We start from the raw sequence: 19,080 nt of genomic DNA on the forward strand, positions 1-19,080 counted from the left end.
TGCACACTAACTCTAAATCACTGTCCTCTGTGTAAGGGAGAGACTGATTGAAGCCCACCCACAGGCCATTGGGGCCTTACTGCATTCAGCTTCTTACCACCTTCTTAAACCTAGTCAGTGATGTTGAGGAGTTGGAAAGGCATCAGGATGTGTGTGATGCCAGTGCTGTAGAACATAAAAATGCAATCAACTGATGCATACATAGCTCTTACCCTCTTCACACACAGAAAACCCAGAAATATGTCTGCACAAATGTACATAGTGAAACCCTCTGCCAAGGCTTCCAGGCAAGGGCAGAAGTTCAGTGCGTGAAGGCTCAGCAGTCATTTAGTGAGCAGAGCTGTCACTGATAGCATCCAAGTGCTCTGGTACCATAGCACAGGAACCTAATGACCAACTTACTTAACAGAAGTGATTCAGAAAAGCTTGCATGAGGGAGATGTGAAGATTTTGATGCTGTGTAAATCTTTTGATTTTATCAGAGGATTTGGCTTCATGCGGTCCATTTTAAATTACCATCATGGGCCAAAGTCTACTGACATATATGTAGGCAAGTTTGGAGTCAACCTGAAATTTGTTTTTCCATACCTGTGATGACCAAATAAAAGCACAGGCTTCAAGTTGCACCAATTACAGCATCTCCTATGCAAACAAGTCCAATTAGCATTGCATTATCCCAGTTTACACGAGTCAAACTCTAAAGACAATACTGAAGTGAGATGCTGTCATGAACAAGACTGCAAGTTTATTTCCTATTAGTTCCCAGATGTTATGGCTTTTTATGTATTTCCATCCTGACTGCATACGACAAAGAAATACAGTAAAACTGGCAAGACCACAGGGAACAATCACTTCTCTGTACCTCAGTGAAAAACAGTGTTTAAGATGCATTCTCAAAGCTGCCCTGCTGTAATGGATAGGTGTGCCTGCTGCAAAGACCTCAATTTAAAAATTACCGTTTATGAGTGTTTCCATAAAGCGTTGTTCTTTTCTGATACTGAATGAACGTGGTCTATTACAACACTCAAGGCACTCTGACATGGTGAAGGATTGATTTATGAGCTACTGTGCTAGAAAAGATTAGTCATTATATGAACAAGCTCTAAGAAGCTATCCAGACTTGAAATGAGGAAAAAAAAAAAAAAAAAAAAACAGGCTGGACTTTGTGTTATCATTACAAAGCTAAAGCAAATAAAACTAACTGGTATTTACTGATGTATCAACCGCAAGAACTTAACAGCCTAAAGGTTTTATCTCCTACCCACAACTTCACTGAATCTGATCTGCAGAGTATTGGGTCAAAACACAGTAATTCTGACAAAGCAAGTTTTAGCACATGCTTTGCTTCAGCGTAATTGAATGAAGGATGAGGAATTGTCATACCTGTTAGCCATGACGCTGTGAACAAAATGCTTAGCAAGAGGCATGTCATCAATTTGGATCAATTCAACTGGGTCATTCAATTCATTGTCACTGGAATCGGTGACAGACAGAAGCCAGGCCTCTGAAGGACAGTATTCCTAAAAACACCACCACAGCAGTGTTAGTCTCTTCACTGATCAAACCTACAACCTCAATAATTCAATTTATTTTAATTACTGGAGTCTTAGCCTCTTCCTCCTCTACTCCCCCTCAGAAAGAGATACTGCAGAAACAAAGAGCTCAGATACTACACTCAATTTGGAGAAGGAAGAAACCTGCTTCTCTCCTCACTCCACTACTTAGAGATCCTGCTCACACAAATACAAGTGGTATGTCACGATGTTTTAACTTCTTCACTTTCTGGGGATAACATGCTGCAGAGTTATTTTAAGAACACAGCTCATTCACAAAGGTCTCCAATTCTGTCTTCAGAGACAAAAATGATTTTCTTGCTGCTTCAAAATCTGCTGGCATGACATTAGCTTCAGAGGGAGTTCATTTGTTGTTCCGACATCAAAATGGAGCAAAAGCAGCTGCCAGGAGAGTGATAAAAGGAAACACTGGTGACAAAGAGCAGCAGGGTCATTTCTGGTGCAAAGAAATAGAGAACAGAGAACTGTAGAACTGTCAATTTCTCCAAAACTCTATTGAGGATTAAAGATCTCCCTTCTTCCACCAACAACTGGTATTCAGCAGCAAGAGGGAAATGAGACAGAAAGAACAATAAACAATCAGACCTATATCCTTAAATAGCAAATTAGTATATACTGACTTTAAGCACCTGAGCACTTCCAGTTAAAGACAAGATCACGTTTAAGCTCTGAAGCTGAGCAAAGGATTCAGTTACTCCTCCAGAAAAGTGAAACAAAATAGTTCTGGCTAGAAAACACTGGATGGTATGGGGTTCAGTGCTTTGGAGCTGACAGTCTTTAGGAGGAATTCAAGCCCCAGCACGAAATGGTGACTACCATACTTGCATAGACTGCATACTGCACAAACCTGGAACAAAGCTGTCACTGCAATATGACCACTGCCAGAACTAAGCTGCAAGAGCCATGAACGGGGCTGAGGGGCCATGGCTGCTTTCAAGATGAAGGCGATGCTCATTTTGATCGACGTGCCTTTCTGATTGACTAAGCTATGCTATGGCATCCACTTATTTTGATTGATTTTTTTCCCCCAGCCTCTTCACTATTACGTGGTACCTAGAACAGACCAAAAATTCATTCCCCATTTGACAACAAGCAGAACTTTGTTACCTTCTAGACAAAGGTACTGACTTCATAAAGTAACGCAAACCTAACCAAAGTCACAACAAAATATTCTTTTCCCCATTTTGCCTTATTAATAGATAAATTTGCTTTCTGTTTTATGAAGAGATAAAAGGTTTTAAAGATGAACATTTTGGAAAATTATTTTTCAAAGAAAAATAGCAATAGACAACAAATTTTAAAGCTATGGATGCCTTGCATGTATTAATTATCCCTTTGTGTGTTAGAACCATGATTAGTTTACAGCAAAATATGACTAGCCAAAAGCCATCAAATTCCCAAGCACTAACACTGCTTACCACACTTTATGGTTTCAATAGTAGGATTTATGAATAAAATATTAACAGTGCTGCAGAATGCTGAGGAATGCATCTGCAGGGTTGTACACTGAGGTGCGTGTGGGCTTGTCAAACACCCACACAATAAATTATCAATAATGCAGCTCAGAGCCCCCATTTTGTGCATCACAGAAATCTATGCAAGCATTTAATTATGCTTTCTCTCTTTAATATTACTTTTCCTGCATTAAATTGTCACAAAAAGACCTGCACACACACGCTGAAGGACATCTATGTACAATACTGAGCCACGAAATCATTTAAAGGCCTATTTTCATAGCCAGTTTCCATAACACAAAAAAAAAAAAAAGAACACCAAAGCCTACATCTGAAGCTGGATTATAGCATTTTATACTGAGCAATACCATCTTTCATGGAGAATTTTAAGGTTAACACACTGTTGAGGAAGATCAAAGAAATAGAACAGGGATGATTACACATTGTCTTCCACCACTTAGCCTTATGCAGAGTGCTGTCAAAAAGATTATACCTCTGCAAGGCAAGTGGCAAATTCAAGGGGAGAGTAAATCTCCCAAGAGTCAGAAGGAAATACTGAACTTGATACAATAGGTTTTCAGGAAGAGAAAAGTCTGTCCTCTGTGCTTCTAGACTACAGCATTTACTTTTACATGCTGTTTAAACAGGCTTAGCGAGATGTCTGACAAATTCAGATACACTACCATTTGGTGTTTGATACTCAAAAAGCAGACTTGTATCTGCTTTACAGTCCTCTTACTGTGAGCAAAATAGCAAGAGACAGATGCATGTCCCCATGAATAACTGTCTTCACCAGTAAAAAATTAGAACTGATCTGTCGTGCTTCATCAGCAGCAGTATCATATATCTCCATGCATCACTGGGGATGACAAATCAGGTGCCATCAAACTGGGTTCTGGCAGGATCAAGAGCAGTGTTTCTACCTTCCCAGTTCAAGTACCTGCTATTAGATTCACCAGCTCACACTCACTGGACTACTTGCAAAGCACTCTTGCTCAAAGCTGTGTACCAGCTCTAGCAAGCTCCTCTCGGAAGGCTTCATGCTTCTTGTCCATAGACATGCAGGAACAAGGAAGCACCAACTCATAGCAGAGCACCACATGTTCCTTCCACAGCTGTGTTCAAAGGAGGTGCGATTTATACAGCTAACATGCAACACTATTGCAGGCAACAGGCTTCTATCTCTGGACTGCACTGAGAAAACAAGAGGTCTATTAGAAATAGAGCACTTGGTATACCTGCAATTCCAGGTTTCCTTAAATTTATTTCAGCCTAAGCAAGCTTCAATCTTGTTTGCCCTTGCCTTCTACAGTAAGGCAGAGGCCAAGAATAGCAATGAAAGGCTTTATAAGTTCAGCACGGAAGGATGATATAGCATTAGGGCGAGTCCTTCAATACTGCCATCTGACTTGACTCCATATGGACATGCAAGATAAGTGCATCCCTTCAGCTGCTACCTCACCAGTCTTCTACCTCATTGAGAAGAGCTGGTTCAATTTCAAAGGGCAAATAAAAAGAACAATGTAGTTGTGGCAAAAAACGAAGGGACATCCCACATTCTAGTTACACTTCATTAGGCGCATGGAAAATGGAAAAGATGGCTTGTAATAACCCAGCAAAAAGCTGCCAGAAGAACCACTAGCAATGCCAGGCTGCAATCCAGCTCACTTCTACTCTGAAAAAAATTGGTCTACAAAACAGTGCCCAACACTAGCTTTTCAGTATTTCACAGGCAAAACATCCATTTGCCGACATCCACCTGAAAACTCAGCACAGCTTGGACTTGCCAACCAAGAGGAAGCCAGAAGCTCGAGGCGCAGAGGAAGGTCTCTATGCAGGTTAGAGCGTTCTGCTCCGCCTGCACGCCCCGCCCGTTGGCACGGCAGGCTGCCCGCTGGCACAGCTGGGTGCCGCTCCTCCATTTGAGAGCCACCATCCCTGCAAACACCGCAGTTTGTCGAACGAGCCGTAGATGAACCATACGAACCACTCTCAAGAGTTTTCCTGCGGCATTACTTTTTAATATCCCGCGTGTCGCTCTTTAAAAGAGCCTTTCAAAGCAACCTGAACAAAGATACAGCACGAGAGCACGAGCTTCACCTGGCACTTCCTCCGCCCGCGCCCTGCGGTCACAAACCAGGTGTAAACGAGCCCTTCCGTGTTTTTTTTCCCAAGTAAACTAGTAACTGAAGCGTTTTAAAAACAAACGTGACAGCAAAGCTACGCGGTAATTCCGGAGTACAACACCCAGTAACACCTGAGAAACGCAGCAGAGAGTTAACAAGGCACCTAAATGTTGGCAGAGCGCTTGAGGGCAGGAGGCTGTGAGGAGCGGCAGGCGGTGCGTCCCAAGCGGCGCCCATAGCAGCGCCCACAGCGCCACGCGCACCTCAGCTACGCAATGGGAGCAAAACTCAGCGGGCGGAGCGGAACGGGGCGGCTCAGCTCTGCACGAGCCCGCCGCACCTGAGGCAACGCCGCCCCGCACGCCTCGAGGCCGGCTCTCGTTCGAAATGCACGGCCACACTTCCGCTGAATTCAGCGAGTTCCTTTGGCGGCGGGGCGAGGCGGGAATCACCTCAGAGCAGCGGTGTTCCCGCGCCCTGCGCAGCTCAAAGGCCGTCGCCTCACAGCGCCCCGCCAACATCGCGCGCGCGCAGCTCCCCACCCTCAGCCAGCCGCGCACCGACCGACCAGCCAGCCAGCCAGCCGCCCGCCTCGGCGACCTCCGCGTCCTCACCTCACCCCGCCCCGGCAGCGCCATTGGCACCTCCCGCCGCTCGTCACCCGCTTCCCGCCTCCCATTGGCCGGCTGCCCACCCGCGGACGGGCGCACCAGAGACTTCCTCGGCCGTCACACGGAGCCTCGCGCAGCGATTCGAAGAAAAACGGCCGCCGCCGCCCCTCACTCGCGAGGAGAGCTGCCAATCAGGCCGCCGCCCGGGCTCCGAGCTCCATTGGCCCAGTAACCCCTTTTCGGGCTTTCGTTTTCCCCCATTGGCTAATCGGATCGGATAGGGCGCCGCGATTGGGCAAAAAGCCGGTCTCGGGGGCGGGAATCGACCCGGGGGGAGACTCGATTGGCCGGAAGGCCGGAGCGGCACCGCGTGATTGGCAAGAAAGGTGAAGAAGGCGGGGCCGCCCGAGGTGAGGGTTGTGTGAGGTGAGGGAATCTCGCGGGGTCTCGCTAGCTCTGGGCGCGGAGGCGCGCGGTGATTGGGCGGCTGGGGTCAAGGGGGCGGGACTGAGTCAGGGAGTCTCTGCGGCGGCCGAGTCCTATGGGCCGGCCGAGCTGGGTCCCGCTCGGTGATTGGGTGGGGGCGGCTCTCGCGGAGCCTGGTGGGCCGGGTCCGATTGGCTGCGGGCGGGTGTCGGGCGCGCGCCCCGCATGGGGGCGGGGGGGGCCGGCGGGGGGAGGGCAGGCCGGGTGCGCGTGCCCGCTTTGCGCTCCGCGCTGGGGCTCCGCGAGGAGGTGAGTGGCGGCGGCGGCGGAGGGTCGGGCGGCCGAGGCGGCGGCCGGGGGGCGGAGCGGCGCCGCGCGGCGGGGCCCTGAGAGCCCGCCGCCCCCACCCCTGCCCGTCGCACGCACGCCGCGGAGCCCCCCCCCCCCCCCCCGGCCCCGCCCCCCCCCCGCCCCGCCGCGCCCCGCCGGCGCCGCCGCCCCGCTGTCAGCGCGCCGCCCCCCGCCCCACGGCCCCGCTCCCGCCCCTGTCATCCATTTGTCACCCGCCCCCGCTCCCGCCGTGCCCGCGCACCCCCCCTCCACCCCCCCCGGCCCTCTCTCTCCCTCGGCCGGTCCCGTCGGCTCCCCCGCCCTCTCGCCCCGCCACCCGCGCCCCCCTCACTCTCTTCGGGTGCTGTGTATGTTTCAGGGCCTGCGAGGAAAAGTTGCGAACTCCCCGAGTTGTTGGCTGTGGCGGAGGGAGCAGGTGTGCGAGCGGAGGGAGCGATGTAGGAGGCGCGGGGCGCTCCGCGGGGATGTGGGCATGGCAGGGGTAGGCTCGGCCCGCGCAGGGCGTCCCCGGGCGGCGGCCCCTCATCCTCCGGGCGCGGGGCACTGAGCGCCCCTTCCTCGGAAACGAAGTGCGGAGAGCCCGGAGCGCCGCGGCCCTGCCCGGGATGGAGCCCCAGTGAGCGCCGCGGGCGGTGGGTCGGCGCTCGGGCTCGTGCACATGAAGAGTCTCCGCGCCGTGTGGCTTCGCCAAGAGATCAGGCCCGCTGAGCTCGATGTTCTCGCAGGTGGGCCGTGTATGATGGAACCCGACTTCCTTTAAAGTGTAGCAAATCTCATTTTTTGATGGCCAAATGACAGCTTGACCTGGTCGTTTGCCGGTCAAGGGGCATTTTTTTGAATGTCTCTTTGTGGCGCGACGGCCAACGCAAAAATGATGGCGGCTTACAATGGCGGTACGTCTGCGGCAGCGGCAGGTCACCACCACCACCATCACCACCACCTCCCTCACCTCCCTCCTCCTCACCTCCATCACCACCACCACCCTCAGCACCACCTGCACCCCAGCTCCGCGCCCGCGGTCCATCCCGTGCAGCAGCACGCTTCCTCGGCAGCTGCGGCCGCGGCGGCGGCGGCAGCAGCGGCGGCGATGTTGAACCCCGGGCAGCAGCAGCCATATTTCCCATCGCCGGCACCAGGCCAGGCCCCTGGACCAGCGGCGGCCGCCCCAGCTCAGGTACAAGCTGCAGCTGCGGCTGCGGTCAAAGCGCACCATCATCAGCACTCACAACATCCACAGCAGCAGCTGGATATTGAGCCGGACAGACCTATTGGATACGGAGCCTTTGGTGTCGTCTGGTGAGTAGAGAAAAAACTGAACTGAGTTTACATTCTTTTCTACCAAATCATAATTCATTCTTGGTTTTTCTCATTTGATCCAGAATAGAAGAAAGCTGCCCAGTTCTTTGTTGGCTCTTCTCCTTTCTTAGAAAGTTGGGTTCTCTTGTTTCTCTTGGCAGGGCGAGGTGAAGAACAGCCCCTTGTTATCAGGCCGCACCATCAGTCTTGATTAGGACAAAAGCAGCACGTTTGTGCACCTCCTGCACGTTTCCTTAGAATGTACGTGCTGCATGGCTGAGCCGCACCTGCTAAGATTTCAGGTTTACAAACATTAGAAGATGTATTCTGACCTAGCTTAAGAGCTAGAATTCAAAGCGTCTGAAAATGTCTTCCTGCCCCCGTCACCTGCCGGGAGCCGTGCTGGGGAGGCTGCCTGAAACAGAGCGCCTGAACTTTGCTCTCCTCTCATAAATGCAAATGGGATTTTCTGTCCTACTGTACTGTGCTGCAATACCTGGACTCTCTCAGCTGCAATGTCGCAGGATTTTCTCAGTGGGTCATAATCTCTTCTAATATATTTTGTGACTGCTTCATGTATGTCATAATTGCCCGTCAGGATCACTGGAGCAAAGCTAGAGTGGTTTTTGATTGTTTTTTGGATGAGCTGCTGCCAGGTTCCCAGCGCTCTGTGGCCGTCTGGGAGCAGAAGGGACGCTGGGGTTTTGTTGTGAGAGCAGGCGCGTCGCCGCGTACTTCCTGCCTCGCCGGCACCAAGTTTGCAGCAGGTCGGTGGTGTGGCCCCGCGCAGCTCCTGCTTGGCTGCGGGTGCTGCGGTGTCACCAAGAGCAGTGGGGCTGCGGGGCAGAGCGGGGACAGCCTGCATTGGGAGATGGTGGCCCTGCCTTTAGAGCAGGCTGCTGTTTGTCACACACCGCGTTGGCTGGGATTGCTGCGCAGGAGAAGCGTAGCTGAGTTCTGTGACTGGTCTGTGTCCTTTAATGCAGGAGTTAAGGGCTGGGAGCAGGGAGCCGGGGGTGCTGCTGCATGGGTAGCTCTGCTCCAGTCCTGCTGTGCTGAAGTGTTCAAAAAAAGTCCAGGAAAGAGTAAAGGCTGTGAAGAAAACTTTATTTTCATCTGTTCTTGTATTTTTTCTTGATGAAGTGTGGTTTTTCATCTCAGTTGTTGCTAGTTTGCAACAACTAACTGTCTAATTTGCTAATTGGACCCTCTTAGCAGTTGGCTCAAATACTTTGTTTACCTGTGTGTAATTTTCCGGTCTTTATTTTTCCCAGTTTTATCTGCCAAAAAAAAAAAAAAAAAAAGCCAACAACAAAAGGTACAAAGAGTGATCTGCACTCATAACATTCAGTGGAATAAAAGGTTACATTTGCATATTCAGTACTGAGAGCTCTGGGGAAGAGAAGTGTAGGATGAGGGTCTGCCCTGGGCGGAGGGTGGCAGAGCAGCACCAGGCTCCTCTGCTACCCCACGGCCATGGGACGGAGCCTGCAGAGCTGCTGTGCTAAAACTGTAAGGGCGTGCAGACTAAGAACGTGATGGGTGGAATTCAGTTCCTCTTTGCTCACATGTAGCTGAACTCCACGCTCACTGTGCAGTGTTTGTGTTTCATGTTCACTTCTGCTGGTGGGGCTGTGCTGAGCTGAGCAGGCCTTGTAAGTGGAGGTAAGCTGAATTTTAGGTTTCGTTCCAAACGGGAGTGCCTGTATAACTCAGTTCTGGCTGTATGGGATAACGGAACCCAACATGAACATCGATTTGGGTATTTACAGTTCAAGTTAGCCATGAAAAATGCATCCTTTGGTACAAGCGTAACATGAAAAATTCAGTAACACGAGGCCCAGGCTAATTGTGCGTGAGGATTCTGTTGCATATCTGTATCTCTTTCTGAGCATCGGTTGGTGCTGACAAATAACCAAAGGGCTCATATCTGTATGTTGTTGAGAAATGCTGCTCTGCAGGCGGTTGACGTACCTGAAGGAGTCCTTCATCGTACCCCTGAGATGCGTCGTGTTGTCCGGAAGCTGCAGCTTATCCCGCAGTTAGGAAGCAGCTCCTGCAGGTCTGTGCTGCTCCCTGGGTGCTACCTGCACCGCGCGCCCGTCCTGCTGCCAGCGGGACACTTTGTCCTTCACCTGCTCCCTGACAGCACATCCTTAACGTGTGGGGAGAAAAATCGTCCAGATCTTAGTTTCAGCAAAAACTCTGCTCCCGCGTTTCAAAACGCGCATCAGATGTTTGGAAGTCTTGTGAGTGTTTGGGGGTAAGGAGCTGTCCTTTGCAAAGCGCTCCCTGTTCTGCCGGGGAGACGTGCTGCTGCCATCTGGTGGGGTTCGTAAAAATAACGATAGTAATAAGAAGAGGGCAGTGAGCCTGGTTGGGGAGTGAGGGGCCAAGGGCTGATGCCTCTGCAGGACTGAAATTCCCACAGCAGAGAGCAGCAGCGGCTGTGGGGGTGGCTGTAGTGGAACCGAGTGCTGTGTTGGTTGGGCTGGGACTCTGCCAGATGTGTGCTGGTCGTGTCAGCCTTCTGTGTGCCGTGGAGTTCAGAAAGGTGCAGTTTGGCACAGAGGATGAAACCAGGCAACCAGTGTTATTACTATAAAAACTGTGGTGAGAGGCGTTTCTGTGGGAAATGTGCCACAAATGGCACACAAAAAAAGGCTGTGCGTTCTTTTTAAATTATTTTTAAAGGCACGATTTATGCAACTTTTCAGCATGTTTGTTTCTGATAGTTTTTATTCAGGATGTTTGATAGCCATGTAGTGGTGTGATGGTTTGGCTGACTTTGAGATAGATGTTGTGCCTGGGCTGCCACAACTTTGTTAAAGCGGAAATAATTTAGCCTAAATTTATACTTAGCTTCCAGCCTTCAAAGGCCTGAAATCACTGCAGCCAGTGCTAAGTTAAACATTGAAAGGAGTATTGCGTAGAATTGATCCCTGTGTAGACCCTAAAGCAACATTCAGTGTTTTATCCCCGCGCTGGTGCTGGTCAGAGCAGTGGGAGAGATCTGTGGGGTAAGCAGGAACCCTCCCCAGCAGTACTGCAAAGGATCGACTTGTGTGGAGCAGGGATGCATTGCAGATCATTTATTTTGGACAAATTGCTGGAATATGTGTTAGGAAATAAAGGAAGTTACAGCTTCAAAACCTGTGTGAATAACTGCAGGATAAGTTCCTCTCTGAGCCAACCCAGGGGATGTTTTGCGTGGTTAATGCAAATGGGAATGCAAAAGTCCAGCCTGGTACCTGAGAAGTTTAGAGAAAGTTCAATGAGTAAAATCTGCTTTGTGAAACCTTTTTGGATTTGTGGGTGTGAGATGTCCTTTTCTAAGCTAAAGCTGTTTGCATTATGGTCTTTTTCCTGACCCTGAAAACTCACCTTTAGTAGAGCGTTTGTGAACAGCAAAAATATCTGATTTTAGCATTAGCATTTAGATGGGCACTGTTTTGCTTTAAACCATTTCACTTGCCGTTTTACATTCACCTAAAATTACTTCTTTATTATCATTGATCAAAAAGAACTGGAGAAGCTGTCTAAAATTAACCCTAGAATTTTCGTTGTGAATGAGACTAACAGAACAGTGAATGGAAGTGGGCCCTCCCCACTTCCTGGGTGGAACAGAACATCCACCAGCAGTTGGATGAGAGCCTCTGGCAGGAGTTGGCCTGGCCCATGTCATGCAACAAAGAGAGGATCCTGACGCAGCCTTCGAGCTCAGCAAGCAGCGGACAAACGGGAAGAGCCTTCATGTGCTGCTGTTGCAGCTGGCTGAGGTGTGGCAGAGAGTCCAAGGGAGAGAGACCAAGTCATTTTTATCCAGTTACCTCTTGGAGGATGGAACATGTGCTGCGTTTCACACCTAATGTCACAGCTTAAGCATCTGCAGGTGATCGCATCAGTGTTTTTTAAAGGGTCACTTTATTTACGTTGAATTCTGGCTCAGTTTGTGAAGAAGTAGAGTGGAACAGTGACACCCAGTTGCGTTATGAGACACTTTGCAAAGCTGCTATGTTTAAGTTATTGGTGCTGTTTTCAAATTTCATGAAGAGAAGGATTCTGTTTACATGTAAATGGCAGTTCCCCAAACGTGCAGAAGGAAATGAAATGCATATAGCGACTTCTTGTCCTTAAATGAGGCTCTAGGGGCTAAGCGGTGTCCTCTCCACGTAATCTATTGGATTGTTCATTATTGTCTCATGAGATGATGCAAGAGGGAAGGAATGTGGATGATATTTTTTTCCCAGCGTTGGGTGAGGACTATTTTGAATAAATCAGCTCACTGTAGTTTACGCCAAGGTCGGCAGCGTGCAGGTCACTTGAGCACTCATCACCCTCACTTCTGCAAATGTTGCAGCAGAGCAGCTTGTAACTGGACCTGCAACCTCATGTTGGTTTCTCAGAAGACATTTCACTTCGGATGTTCTTTTCCCTCTCCTCGCCATGCGTTTTCACTGCTTCTGAAAGGAGAGCTTAACTTGTCCCTATCTCTAAGGCAGAAGACACAAAAGCCTCTCGTGTTTGTATGTGAGCCGAGGCGTCAGTGCTCTCAGCACGTGATTCAAGAGCTGGTAAATAGCAGCAGGAAGCAGCGCGTGCTGCGTGTGGCTGCTGGGGGCAGCGGGCAGCACGGCGCAGCCCCATGGCTGAGGCTTTGCCCATGGTGACGGGCTCATCCAGGCTGCCTCTAGCAGCAGGCCAACACAGAGGTCCTCCGCTGTTCTGCAGCCTTTCGGTGCAGTTGGTGTAGGCAAAGTCCTAGCATTGTAATTTGGAGTACGTCACGTAGTAGGGCTGGAAATTTTGCTTTGTTGCAAGTCAAACCAACCATTATGTCCAATCTTGTAAAGTAGACCCCTGAGTGAGGTAGCAGATGCTTAAATGAAAGTGGCTTATGACAGGCAGTACAAATATGTAAGTAAAGGATGGAGGCTTATGTGGCTAATGCATTTATTTATTGATAATAGTATTTAACTGTAATAAGCTGTAACAAGGAAAAAGTGAATGCAAGTGGTGGAGCATGGGATGGGTAGCTAGAGGTGGTACAGACCATAGCAATTATCTGCCATCTAGCAATGGAGAGGCTGTAAAAATTGGTGTTGTACCAGTAAGCCAGGCTCTCTAAAAGGTAATGTCAGCAACCCGTTCTTAGGATGCATTTTCTTCCTTTGTTCTAGCTCACTTCCACCCCTTTACATTTGCTTCAGTCAGAGCATGTTAGAACGACCTGAACTTCATTATAACGTTTAAAATTGTGTTGGTTCTCTCCTGGTACACGAGATTGATGGATAAATAAAGGTAGTCTTGTGTCAGCCTTGCTATTAGCTAACTTCCATGGCTATGGAACGCGGCCACATACCACGTCCAGGAGTGCTTAGCAAGATCTTGAGCTTTAATCACGAGGGCTGTAGCAGAACCGGTGTGTCCTAGCAGTATCTTTTTTTAATTTCCTGATGTGATTCTTCTCTATAAAGGCTTGGAAACGTGCGTGTGTGAGTGGAATTCTTACACTGCTTATGATGCTTCTGGCACCAGAATGTGGTGGCAGGATCGTTTTGTAGCATGTGTGCCTTGATAAATTATCTTCTGTTACTTCTTCAGTTTCTGTAGAGCACTGTACGTTGGTATTTGTGTGCAATTACAGAAATGGTAATTCTAAGCATCGTGTTCAAGAATTGCAGGAAGTTTGATGGAAAATTAAAAGGTATGGGGAAATGGATCTGTGGGCTTGGTGCGTGGTTTTGCTTTGTTACTCAGGCAGCACCAGGCCCTGCTCTTGCTGCTGTCTCCATTTCATTGGCTCTGCGTGGTGTCAAAACAGAAGCTTTGCTTAATGGCAGAAGGGACGCAGGGCACAGTGTTGAGTGGTTGGTAGTCAAGTATTTTGGCTTACATCCTACATTATTCACTTTTTTCTGAGAAGCTGCTGCCCATCCCTTCTCTCATGGAAGTGCACATAAGGATTTTTATTATTTCAGTTAATACATTTTATTATTTAACATAAATGCTTGCAACCATTGAAGAATACCTGCCTATGAATAAATAAAACTTATTCCGTAAGCTTAATAGCAGCTTTCAGGCACGGGTAATCTTTGTCAGGTGAAGTAACTGCTGCGATGTGCACTTGAGCTCCCCAAGGAGCCGACTGAGGTCAGGAAGGAAGGAGTCCAGCAGGCCCCTGGTGGACTGTTACACTGAAAACCATTTTATGTTTCTTTAACTGGTTTGGTTACTAATGAATACATTAGAGTTTGTTAGAGTCACAAGAAAAGCAGGAGGTGTGGCATGGTCTGTTTTCACTGCTTATCATTCTTGTTGATGTGAGCAGCTGAGGCTGGCTGGCCTGCAGGGATGCCTCAGTGGCTGCATTCCCACCTGTGTGTGAGGCTGTGTGAGAGCTAAATGAGAGTTCAGCAACCCACAGGTTATACAGTAAGCAGAACAAAAGCACTGTTAAAGGGGTTTTCCAGTATGACAGTAACTTTTCTTTGGATGTTTCTGTAAATTCCTGTTGGCTTGCTGTATGGGAACTGCTGAGTCACGGCCCGAACCGCTGATGGAGCACCTGGGGAAAGGAGCAGGTCAGCCCTGGGAGCACAGGGGGAGGCAATTCACCTGTATGGCAGGAAGGGGTGCAGCTTGTCTCCTCTCAGAGCTCATTTAAGGGCTGACTGCCACCGAGAACGGTTCTTGTCCTGAAGGTCCCTTTTTGATGGTGTTTTCCCCTGTGAGCCTAGCTCTTTGGGGGATGGCTGAGCAGTCCTTTTTTGCTTCCCTCATGGCACCTTTCTGTTATGTTGGTCCCCTTGTCGTTACGCCTCTTGTACACCCTTCCATCACCTTGATCTTTCTGATTGTTGCACTTGCTCACTGCGTGTCTCTGATTTGGAGGGAGGTTGTCTTGCAGGTGAGCATTTACAGCAGTGTGGACAGGATGTCGTGGTTCTCCCCAGACTGCCTGCAATCTGCCTTTTATTGTCTCCGAATTCCTTGGCTGGTACCTTTGGGTAAGACCAGCAGAGAGTATTCTGAATCTCACAGTGTTTCTGAATCTCCTGTGATCCTTCGAAGTGCTGGAAGCAGACCTTGATGTTGATCTGTAGTTTGTGGGTATTTAAGTAGAAAAAAGGGTTTGGCACTCAAGGTTGTATTTGAAAAAGTAACCTGCTCTGAAATAAATGGAGTGAGTCGGACCCAGCATCTACCTTAATATTTATTGTTTATTGTTGAGGGCAGAAGTTCTATATAATAATTGCTGTTAACTCCTTACAAAAGTAGGGAGAACCCTGCTTTTTTTCCTTATCCCTTATTCCTTCTGAATTGGCCTAATGAATTAACTGTGACTGTCATGATGTTTTCTCTTTTTTTCTTTGATAGTGCCTCATCTTTTTTGACAAGTAGAGTAAATATGCGAGCTGAAAGACTCAGGTTTAATTTGGGAGCTGCATTTGGTTAAGGATGTGGCTTCACAGCCGCGTCTGTGGCAGCCCGTTGCTGTGCCTGAGCTAGCATTTGTGACAGCGTCCTAGATCGTTAGCTGTGTTTAGTGCTGCTTCACAAGTGAATATTCAGATTACGAATTGGAATGAAAGAATGCGAGGTTGTGACCTGGCAGAATGATGTTCAGGTTTGAACCTTGAAGCTGTTATCACTCACCATTTGCTATTTGATGGAGTGAGGGATGTCTGCTCCTGCAGGTCCGGGTGCTGCCCGTGCTGTGCATCAGTGTGCATTCTCTGGAGCAGCTCTGTGCCAGCAGCTGGCACGCAGGCAGCGCGGTCCTCATGGAGTAGTTTGCTGTCAGTCACCTGATTTAATTCCAACGGTGAAGTCAGAGCACTGTCTAACAAACAGCTTCACTAAAAGCAGGCCTTAGTCTGAAGAGGAAAGTACTTTTTTAAGTTACTGAAGATCAGATATCAGAGTGCTTTTCTGGTGGATTTCAGATTTTCTCACTGATGTTATTTGAAAAAGTGAGGATTAAGGTCCTGCACTGCACCTGGGAGGCACTGATGTCCCCTCCTGAGCCCAGAACCTGAATCGCACCTTTCCTGCTGCCGTGTGGAGAAGGAAAGGTAACTGAGACCTGCTTTGCTTTTTGTTTTCTGAAGGAGGTGGAAAGTAGGTGAATGTTGACAGAATCAGGACCAGCCCTGACCTACTTGTGGCTTTCTCTGATCTGTCTCAGGCATGTCACGCTGCCATTGCTGTGCTACTGTTTACTCATCTGAAGACTCACCTAAAATTTTAAGATACATTTGGTAACTTGGACATGAAATGAAGGTAGCATTACTGCTCCCACAATTGTTCCCAAGAAGATTTTGTCACCTATCATACAATCAGCTGACGGGAATCCTTCCGTAACAGTCCTTATTTCATCTGGAACTGCTCTTTCAACTTCGGGTTAAAGGTGTTTTAGAGTCAATAACAAATTCCCCTTTGAATTTCCTTTTTGTTTTCTTCCCCAAGGCTCTATATTTTACTTTAGAAAGTCCTGAGAAGGCTGGAATTACACCCACGGTGGTGATTTGTGTTATCACAAGGCTTTTGGCTGACTCAGAATAGAGAAACCCGTATTAGGGTTTTCAGGTCAGTTCATGGAGATCATTTAAATCTAAATGCAGCTTTGAAGCGGGTAGGTGAGACAAGGGCCCTGCAGGTCTGACTTCGGTGTTTCTTCACATGGAATTATGAAACTGAAATTGCTGCTGTGTAGGAGGGAAATTAGTTGGGCTTATAGCAGTTCAGGGTGTTTTTTGTGACGTGGGGCTTTGGGTTTTGTTGAGAATGAAGAAATGCTGTTTCCTTAACATTTAAAATAGTTGAAAGGCTGTAGATTTTTCTTAAATCTTTGTTAATATATCTCCGTAAAAGAGAGGAAAAAAAAAAAAAGCTGTCTGTATTTGAAAAATATCCACAACACCAAAGCATTTCCAGGCTCTTGGACTGTGCTGGCAGTAAGATTATTTTTTCCTCGTGTTCTGATGCATCTTTTCTGCTCCTGCAGTAACTCAAGGAGTGAGTGTGCAGTTCTGGTCACATAGAAGTCCCTACATGGGAAGGTGGGGGAAAAGGCAGCAAATTACCAATACTTAACATGAGTAAACATAAAGAGAAAGCTTCAGACAAACTGATGCCCTACTGCCTTTTGTACAGAAGCAAGGAAGCTGCCATTAATGTAGTTGTGCTCTTTACCACTACTGTCAAAATATATAAAGAAATATCTTCAGTATGAATTGCCATTATGAAAAGAAACTGCATTGTCTCTGAAAGAGGTAGCACGAAAAGAGCTTTTGTTAGCTGCTGCTTCTGACAAAATAGACAGAACTGCTGCTCCTTTTGTTTCTCAGCTCTTGGTTTTGGTTTATTCAGCAGAGAAAGAAGTGAGCGGTCTCTGGTATGTGCTTAGTTTGTCAGTTGTTAAATGTTGGTGTTGGGAGCTGCAATTCTGAGTGAATTTAACATTTAAGTAATGCTCAAATGTGAAGTTTTATGGTTGTGATGTCCGCTGCCATGCAAAACAGATAAATGTGAATGCTGTTGTCTAAAATAATTCCTGACAAGAGGGATGGAAAGGGAAAATGGCAAGTAATAAATATTCTGTGTTCTAATATGGGATTCTGCATTATTATAACAAATATTCTGTATCATAGTAATGGACAGGAAAAACGACTGAAACTTGAGAGGTCAGTAAATAAGATTTTTTCGTATGCTGGCTAATGGCCAAGTGTGACAGTAGTGAAACAATGGAGAGGCTGAAATGCAATGGGCTTAACCTGGGAGATGAAGCACTGAAATAATGAGGTACTGGTTCTCAGTGATTATGCTTAGCCTGGTAGGAGTAATGAGCAAAGAGGAGTTTAATCATTGGGTTTCCCTGTTGCTTTGGTTCCCCTGCCCCCAGGAGAGGACAGCAGGAGGGTGAGAGGCAGCAGCAACTTAGAGTGAAATTTAAGACACTGTACATGACTACTGCTGGAAACTAGATATCTGTCTGGAGGATGTGGCCAACAGTTTTATTAACCTACTTCCCTGTGGTGGTACAGAAATATTCTAGGAGCTATGCCAAAGCCTAGAGGTTTGTTGGACATGGAGAAGGAGGTTTCACGTTTGGATTTTCTTTGGTTGGCCAACAGGGATGGAGGTCAGCAAACTGCGCCAGGAATGCAGCGGTTCCTGTAGTGATGGTGTGTGTTTAAGAAAAGAACAGAAGTGCATGGAGATGTGCGTGTGCATCGTGCTTGTCAGTATCGCAGACCTTAAGAGCCGTTATGGCATTGACTGAAAAGAAGACTTGTATGGAATCAGAAGGTGGCACAGAGAGAATGTCCTGTTCAGGGCAGTGACCAACTGTAGCAGTGTTTCATATTGGCAGTTGGAAAGTAACTAAAAGATGTCTTCAGCATTGCCAGAACATGTACTGTAAATGGGGAAATGAGTTTGGTTTGAAAAGCAGTTTCAGTTTTAAGCTTCCATGAAGGAAGCCAAATTAAACATTTTTAAAGATATTAACCATAACAGTATCCCTTTAATTTTCTATCCTTTTCTTTAAGTAAGATACTGCGAATCAATTTTTCTTCGAGGAGACAGATTTCTTGCAGTAATCAGTTTTGCTTTTAGCTCTGATTTTTAAAGAATAAGTGATAATGGCACACATGCTCGAGGGTGTGATTAGAACACAGCATTAAAAGGCTTTTTAGGACATCTACAGTTGAAAAAGGAGCTCTGGAGAAGTCTGCATTTGGCAGCTGAGCAAGATGGGAATAAAGAACACCTTTGAAGTGTGATATGAAGAACAAGTTGTTTAACTCTTTCACATGAGGTACCTTTTGTTGCAAGTTAAGTCTAGGTGTTTTCTTTGGACTCGTCTTAGAGTTATCCATTAAATCTATTAGTATCTATTCAAATCTATTGTATTCATCCTTTTCTTTCCTTGAATGAATCCTACATCTCAAACAAGGCTCTCGTTAACAGCATTTGCTGTTAGCAAAAGACAGTAAAGCAGGCTGCTTCTTTATGTTGCAATTATGCATCCAGGAGAGGGCAACAGGTGTGGGATCTGCTGTGGGGAGGCTCTGCCCTTACATCCTCCAGTAGATCTGAGCTCTTACCTCTGGTTGTCACTGCACTGTCTGCTTGGGCCCTTACTGCTCGCACAGCAACTGGTCTTGTTTGTCTGTACCTCAGAAATAAAGGTGAGCGTACACAAAGCTTTGCTCAGTGGTGTCATCTCAGCTAT

At 47.5% G+C, this 19,080-nt stretch overlaps 2 protein-coding genes across 9 annotated transcripts in view; one reads left to right on the forward strand and one right to left on the reverse strand.

Moving 5' to 3' along the window:
* Positions 1-5,842, reverse strand: part of LYRM9 (LYR motif containing 9) — a 29,345-nt gene extending 23,503 nt beyond the window's left edge. Inside the window, exons 1-2 of one of the 7 annotated variants that reach the window (XM_042879602.1) lie at positions 5,769-5,798; positions 1,384-1,520 (exon numbers count right to left, since the gene is read on the reverse strand). In XM_042879602.1, coding sequence (XP_042735536.1) covers positions 1,384-1,432 — 49 coding nt within the window. In that variant the 5' untranslated portion in view covers positions 1,433-1,520; positions 5,769-5,798. The other 6 variants (XM_042879604.1, XM_042879603.1, XM_042879605.1 and 3 more) reach the window with 6 other exon arrangements.
* A 594-nt stretch (positions 5,843-6,436) lies between these two features.
* The window catches only part of NLK (nemo like kinase), a 39,472-nt gene continuing 26,828 nt past the window's right edge, over positions 6,437-19,080 (forward strand). For both annotated transcript variants that reach the window (XM_042879789.1, XM_042879790.1), the window contains exons 1-2: positions 6,437-6,500; positions 6,901-7,838. In XM_042879789.1, the coding sequence (XP_042735723.1) occupies positions 7,381-7,838 (458 nt within the window). In that variant the 5' untranslated portion in view covers positions 6,437-6,500; positions 6,901-7,380. The remainder of the gene's footprint in view (positions 6,501-6,900; positions 7,839-19,080) is intronic.

This window comes from Lagopus leucura, unplaced genomic scaffold (assembly GCF_019238085.1).
Source record: "Lagopus leucura isolate 7727_CA_CO unplaced genomic scaffold, USGS_WTPT01 Super-Scaffold_100024, whole genome shotgun sequence".
NCBI lineage: Eukaryota > Metazoa > Chordata > Aves > Galliformes > Phasianidae > Lagopus > Lagopus leucura.